Source organism: Lepeophtheirus salmonis, chromosome 9 (genome assembly GCF_016086655.4).
Source record: "Lepeophtheirus salmonis chromosome 9, UVic_Lsal_1.4, whole genome shotgun sequence".
Classification (NCBI taxonomy): domain Eukaryota; kingdom Metazoa; phylum Arthropoda; class Copepoda; order Siphonostomatoida; family Caligidae; genus Lepeophtheirus; species Lepeophtheirus salmonis.
The window spans coordinates 12,393,803-12,401,902 of NC_052139.2; the positions used below are offsets into that span (position 1 = coordinate 12,393,803).

The window sequence follows — 8,100 nt, forward strand, 5'->3', positions numbered from 1 at the left end:
ATTGTCTTATCGCCCTATCACATTGTAATTGATAAATAGATCTATTTATAGGAACATATGGAAGTAAATTTTTGGGGGTTCCTTTTGACAGGATATTTAAAGAAGAACTAGGCTGCTTTAAAAGATGGGGAAATTGTTGAAATAAAAAGGAAATTGTCATGTCTTGGATATCCATAGGTTTTGTTTGGGCCACTTTAATCTTTCCTACTTTTGAGATAGTTGGTCTGCTACTTAATCATACGACGATGACCCCAACGCATTTTTTAGCCGTATATTAAATGTTCTGTCTCTACTTAAACAGACCGAAAATTTTCGACATTCGACTCGAGCATTGAAAGAATTATTTTTCCTATCCTTCAAATCATTGAACAGAGGAAAATATATTATTTCTCGGAGTGTATTCAGCAGTTGAGGCTTCATTAATATTATTTCATGTCTGTGGGGTGTTTCATCAGTAACCGATCATTCCTCCATTAAATTAAGACCTAATACATCTCTAGCTATACAGGCAGCATTAGCCAGACTCATTTGCTGGAATAAGGCCTTTTTAACATTACTCGCTTCACACAAGAATAACAAGAACTTCAGCCAATTATGTTCCGTGTTTTACATATCTTTTCCATCACGTTTATTTGAATAAATGACTTTTTTGTCATTTCTATTCCTCCCAACCACCTCTGAGAACAAGGATTTTGTTTCAAACTTTTTCTCTTGATCTTCCTTCATAACAGTGCTTATTTCTGTTATTTCATTTTGGACCTCATCGGACTGAACCGTCACAGTCCTCTTGACAAGTATTTCCTTGTACATTATTCTCCCTCTAAACCTCTAGACCAATAATGTCATCACTCTGATTAGTGAGACTTTTTGAAGCCCTCATCGCCTGGGGGGTATCCATCACCTATGATACGTATTTTGCCGAAGTACACCAATTGTGCTCTAAAGTAAAAAAAAAACAAAAAAAACATACACAGAGAGTCGAATTTACTTATCTTATTAATCTCTTAGATTAGATTATTTTCTACAATGTAACATTAGTTATATACTCAGTAATAAGTATTAATAAAATAAATGAAGAAAAAGAAATAAGAAAACCGTCTCCTATTTTCTTTTGTGTGTTTATTGAGAGTGCGATGAGTGAAAAACATTTCAATAGAAAAGTTTGAAGCAACAGTGATACTTAAGATATCGACCATCTACTTAAGTTCTTGACGGAGCATTTAATTATAGCATTATTCTTAAAATTCTTCATTAGAAGGGATTTGTTTAATCTTTTGGTTGGAATTTTTTACAAATTCCTTATGCAAGTTGTAATATGTACATATGGGTCAATGGGTCATTGAAATGGGAAATTTATGTAGACTCAATTTTTGTTAAATTATGAGATGTATTAATAAAAAAAGAAAAATAATCAATGAAAGTAAGCTTTCATCTAAATAATTACCCCCTATATACATCATAGTTTGAAGATTGCAAATACTAAATAAACGACATAAAAGGGATTTAATTTGTTCACATATTTTTTTTTTTTGTTGACATATAATGGTTTTATATGGAGTAATAGTTTTTTAATATAGTCAATCTCAAAATTATATTATCTAATATTTTTTTGTTATTAAAGGGTTTGTGTTTAGTTTCTTTATTTATATGTTTTTTAATATTAATATATATTACAACCAATGGTTTTAATAAACCATAGGTTTTTAGTGAGAAATATAAAATAATAATAATATTGTATGAGAATGAATATTACAGGTGGTTTTGCTTAATTTTATAAGGATTACACCTTTTTAAAAACCATTAAATGCGAAATTTTATAACATCATCTTTAGATATTATATAAAATATAATTTGTGTGTCTTTTATCTCTACTAAGGGTGTCCACACACAGTTGGGCCTAGACAGCTTTACGTACATAGTTGTCTCTTTTGAACTTGGTCAGGCTAAGATGTGTATGCGTATTTTTTTTTTTTTTTTTTTTTTTGGGGGGGGGGAGGATCATATAAGGGAGGCTTATTTTATTCCCGAACAATGAAAATTGTTTTTTAGAGCTAATAGAGACTATATAGGGGGGTTGATTTAAAATTCAAAAAGTGAATGCCGACTCAAAAAACAGCTATTAGAAGAAGTACATTTTCTAAATTTTTACACAATCAAAAAAATTATGGGTGAAAAAAGAAATCGGTGAAAATAGTACTTTCCTTTATTTTTTTTCAGGTTGCAAAAAAATGACTTTTCAATGAAATATTGGATTCATGGAAATAATTAATTTTGTAGAAATTTGTCAAGAAATTCGTTGGCATATAAATTTGAAAATTAAAAAAATATTTTTAACTTAAATATCTTTCATTTTCTGAAATTTTTTGTATTTTTTTATCAAACGTCAATTTTCAATTTTTAAAAAGAAATGCAACCAAACAATTCATTTTGGACATAAGTTTAATGCTTAAAAAGTATGGTGTAGTATTTTCAATTTATATAATATTTTAAAGCATAGTTTTTGCAATGCTTGTAAAAATGAACTATGGTTTTTTTTTATGACATAACTTACATAAGTTTTTTAGTTTTAAGTATGAAAAAAATCATGGTAGTTTTGTCTTCTTCTTTACTATGCTAATAAATGCTATTTTATATATATTTTTTCAAAATTTGTGCAAAATAGTTTTTTCCAATTTTTTTTAATCAATTTTGATTCGGCAATTTTTGCCAAAAATAAAATATTGACTTCCCATCGAGGAAATTTTTTCATGCATATAAATTGGTATCATGAATTATAAAACACATTCGTTTAAAATTCATAATAATACATTTCATATGATGATATAGCGCAAGTATAATAAATGAAAGCTTGCCACCACCGAAGGATCTTCATATTAACAAAATTGCATTGTCAATGTGATTCCCCAATCCCTCCTTGCCCCTAACAACGCCAAGTAACCCATTGCTAGTTTTATTTATATAAAAATTTAAATCTCTCATTTTTACTTTTTTAAAAGAGATATTTATAGATTTAATCTTGTTCTGATAATTTTTTAACCATAATTAAAGGAAATGATTTTTAAGATAGTGAAGGACGCAAAAAATGGTTAGTGTAAAGTATTTTGTTGAAATACTCAATATTTATCAAATGATGTATGTGATAACAACAAAAACATACTTGTATAAATATATTTAAGATATTATATTTTTTTTGGGAGGGGGACTTCATAAACTTTTAAGGGGGTTCAAGACCCCCCCCCCTCCCTCCAAAGGACCAATTTATGTCACTGGTTGTCTCCATGTTATGTTTTGACTACTAAGTGAAACATTTATAATATGTACCGGGTGGTCCATTGAAATTTGAACAATTACAAATTCAATAATTGATTAAGGTTGAGTGACTGAAATAATTCATATTTTCATGTATTGAAGCATAAACAATTAGTTACAAAACAAATCTCAGCTCTGTAGCCTAGGGACATGTCCAGAAAATGATACTTGAACGTTATTCACATGTTTTCATTAGCGCACTCCAAGCAGTTGGTTGTCTCTAGGATCAACGTCTACGCCGTCTGTGAGTCGAAAACGTTGGAAAAGAATAAAAAGTCTGTCAAAAAGGTTAAACTGCCTTCCTTGACCAATCTTTTCAAGTCTATGAGGGCCCATGCAAGAGATCTTGGGGTTTTAAATCCGACTAACAGTGCTGTATTTCCCTAAAAAATTGGCTAAAAAATAAAAAATTGTACAATTCAGTTGTAATTTAAGTTTAATATAACTTATGTGTCAAAAATGTATTAACTTTAACTCATTTCATATAATTTTTACAGCATTTATCTTTTTAATAATTTAAGCAAATTTATTTGCTTATACATTGCAAATAAACGAAAACATAAATTTAATTTGTCTCATCAGATTCATCGTTTCCTTTATCAATATAAATATGGATTAAGTATCTCCCAATAACTTATGTCTATTTCCTTTAGAACTATACTTCGAAGATCAAAAATTAAGGGAGCACTGCTTATCAGAACACGGTGAATCTGATCTATGAGGGTGCTAATTCTTTATGATTTTCTTGAGTGAGTAAGTTCTGGAATTTCTAATTTCCTAATTTAATGCTTCTCCATTTTCTTAAGAATAATTCCCTATTGGAAAACTAGAAGACTCAATTACTTGTTTTCCATGCATAAATACTTTATTCATAGATTGAGGCATAATGTATAGACAAATATTGTTTTACAGACTCGAGGAGGGGAACATGCTTGTTATAAAGGGTATTATTCTAAAATAAATATTGAGATACGAAAGATTTAACCATGACGAAAGTTACGTCAAGTTGTGTCTTGGCAATGGAAATGAACATAGATACATTTATTTTGGGGCACTTACTTTTAACATCAAACAGTGGGTACGCACTCCTTTATTGCTTATTGAACCCTTGGAAAATCCCTCGATATTTTTCTAATAGTATAAGATATTCATTACATGATAATAAAAATATTTTTTATAAATAGGGTTTTTTAAATGACAGATGAACTAAATTTTTTACTTCATATGGAAGCCTTTGAGCGCCAAATTGGGCGGGTGTGCAGGTCTGGGGGGGTGCCCCAAAAATATATTTATCTACGTTCATTTTTATTGTCAAGATGGAAATTTTGCCATGGTTAAATCCTCATTATCTCAATTTTTGTTGTGGATAATACCTTTTAGATTGTTCAATCTTGCAGTCAACTATCACGGAAAATCATTATTGTGTAAAATTTCGCAAATATGGTGCGTTAAAAAAAATAATTATACTCTTCATTAATGATGTATCATCTACTAACTAAGTTCATTCAGTTTTTTTTTTGTGTACACTTATTCTTGTATACTAAAATATTATGTATTTATATAATAAAATTTTCTATAAACAATAAAATACTTTTTTTTATCATATTTAAATATATACCTTACAAGCCATTACTGTAAAATAGTTACCTTGAACGAATGCATTGACCTATTTTTATTTAAAATTGTCTACAAAGCTCTAAATAACCTTCAAACTTTAACTCGATTATACTATATTATTGGTATATTCATATACGTATAATACTCTCGAATTAAGATATAAAAAACAATATTATTGTTCACTAATTTGTTTTTAATGCCTGAACAACAAAATAAAGACACATTTTTGTTATATGTATACGAGAAAAATCTATTTCAACAATATTAATATTTAGAGATTTTGGCTGGAGAAAGAGCTATCAATAAAGTCACAAATTATTTGTAATTAAAACTTATTCATAACACATTTATGATGATAATTTTTTTTAAAGACATCTTAAAGAAGAACAATAGTGCAAGCTTATTTGTACATACACACATGTAAGTTATGCAGCATTAAGTTTTTTAATGAGTGTTTTAAATCTAATATACGTACATAAGTGACATTTGTCTGTCTTCTTTTGACGTATTCATAAATAGGGATGGACATTTCGTAGAGTGCAATGAGAAAGTGGGGGTGATACTTACACTTTAACATTTAAAATATAATTGGTTGTAGAGAAAATATTGTAAAATTTTATTCAAACATGTAATATAAACATAAAAGATAGGCGGCAAAAAAGAAAAAAAGAACGCACAACAACCGTTCTTTCTTTTCTAATCACTGAAATCTGGATTTTTTTCTACAAAATCACATTTTTTATTATACTTTATTGAGTTTTTAAAAAGATACTCAAAATTTTTCTCATATATATATATTAGAAGAATTCTGTTTATTTGTTGTTGATGCATAAACTCCGAAACGTCTGTATCAATTGAGTTGATTTCCGACATGTGAGCCCCTTGGGACATTCTTCCAAACGTTTTGTTAGTCCAAAAGGCCAAAGAGTTAAAACAAGGTGAAACTACATTCTCTCCTACCAAGTACGTCTGAGTTATCTCACAGCCATGCCATTAAACACAAAAATATTGATGGTACTAGTAACAAATTTGTTATTTCAGAAATAATAAACTGTGGCATTATCCTCATAACATGTAGGCTGTAAATTTGTCATTTTTTGATTGCCTATACAAGTTAAAACTTATTCACAACACATATTATATGTTAATAAAGCAAAGTTTGTCTACGTCAGACACCTATTAACAACGAGCGTATGTTGCTAAAAGCACGATATATTAAGAAAGTGTAGTATAAAATAATGAATGTGACTTTAGTTCAGATTTAGCAACGAGTGATGTAACTAAAACACAATTACTTATATATTTTTAAAAAGGAGAGTACATATTGTGTAATTACTTCTATCACATAATTTATCACGCAACCTTCCCTAAAATAAACCTTAAAGAAATCACAAAATCAATTGGTTGTTTGCCAATTCTTCCCAACTATGGTATTATTATCCAATAATTGTTGAGAATTGTTCATAACTTAGCAAAAGCTATATATAATCCAAAGTCTCAGTGTTCAGAACACGGATTAGAGGAAAATAAGCAGATTCATCGACTCTTGACAACAAAATATAATGTATTTTTTATGTATATGCTGTTATATTTATGAATGTAAATCCTAAGGAATTTTTAGCACTACAATTTTTTATTGTTACCAATCTAAGCAGTGTTTTTTTTTCATGCTGTTATTATTATACTTTCATTCTTAAAGAGACAACATCCAAGTATTGAGTAACTATTTTTGAGTGTCTTATAAATAACGGAGAATAATACAGAATATTTTATTTTACATATTTTGTTTTATATTAATTTTAGCAAATCTGTATTACTATAGTAAAGTTTGTCTGTTCTCCGAGTAATGTCTTACACTACAAAAATAAATAAATTATGAGATACCAATCACTCATTCACTGTTATGAATTGGCTGATATTTCCAATCACAAAGAAAGTCAAACCGTTCTTATAATATGAACAAAAAACATCAAACTGTGAAAGTCTATACTTTTTAAATTAAATCAGTACTTTTTTAAAGATAATAGACGTTATATATAACGTTATAAAAAAATGTCTAAGAAATGTTATTGTTTTTTTTTCCCCTTTTCGAAACCACATGAAAGGGCGTTAATAATTAAGCTATGTATGAAGAGACGAGAGAAAATACCATTAAGAGTGTGTCGACACTATAAAAACCAGGGACATGCAGTGAATGACCAACACTTGTGTTAATACCAACATAAAGGTAAGTCATTGCTAAAACATTTGTATCTCCATTTTAATTAATCTAATACTACAATATATTATGTCTCACAGCCAATATGAGAGGAATGATCTTGACCGGAGCCTTATTGGCTAGCTGCATGATGCTTTCTGAAGCGACGATCATTTTACCAGCAGTAACAATTGGTGGTGGGGCCCTTGCTGGATTAGCTCTTCTTAAACTAGCGGCTATTAAGGGCCTTGCTCTTGGTGCTCTTTTATCAGATGGTAATAGAAAAAGTGGCCGCCGAGGAAAACGATCTCTGGATGATTTTGAGAGCATTTTACTCTCTGCTTCACAACATGATACCTCTGACTGTGCTAAGAGACTAGTCTGCGAATTGAACGGGATCGCCCTGGAAGAAATGGGGACTCAAGAGGCCGTGCTACAAGGCTTATTCGATCCTGATAACTTGGACATAACTAAATCCACCGTGGAATTTGATCTCGCTGCTCAAATTGGTAAACGAGTTGGTATTAGACAATGTGCTCTCATTTATGAAAGGTGTCCTCATAATAGACAACAATTGATGGATATCATTGGAAATCCGGATTTTGGAAATGAAATGTAATGAGGTCATCGTAAATATTCCATGTTTCTTTCTTAATTATATTTTCAAAAATAGCCAAAAAATATAAAATTATGAAAAGTATATACATTGATATTGAGTCTTCTTTAACAATAGTTAACAAAAATAGCTCTATAGATCTCATATAAATCCTAATAGTACTTAACGCTCTGTTTTTGTAACAAATCTGGTTTTTACATTTTTTCTAGGCTTGTGCCATCGAATTCTAGACACATGGAAAAACCCCCATGCAGCTTAACTTGTTTATATTAATTTATCTCTCTTGAAGGAATGGAGTAAAAAATGAAGTTGACTCTTTTTTTTGACGAATTACTCCTTTGATATTCCCCTCATGTGGGAA

General features: G+C 29.6%; 1 protein-coding gene across 1 annotated transcript; it reads left to right on the forward strand.

Annotated features, from left to right (window-relative positions):
* Positions 1 to 7,052: 7,052 nt before the first annotated feature.
* LOC121124699 (uncharacterized) lies at positions 7,053 to 7,823 on the forward strand. Its single transcript, XM_040719875.2, has 2 exons — positions 7,053 to 7,153; positions 7,225 to 7,823. Exon 2 carries the CDS (start codon positions 7,230 to 7,232, stop codon positions 7,740 to 7,742), a length of 513 nt encoding a protein of 170 aa, XP_040575809.1. The 5' UTR covers positions 7,053 to 7,153; positions 7,225 to 7,229; the 3' UTR covers positions 7,743 to 7,823.
* The last annotated feature ends 277 nt before the right edge of the window (positions 7,824 to 8,100 follow it).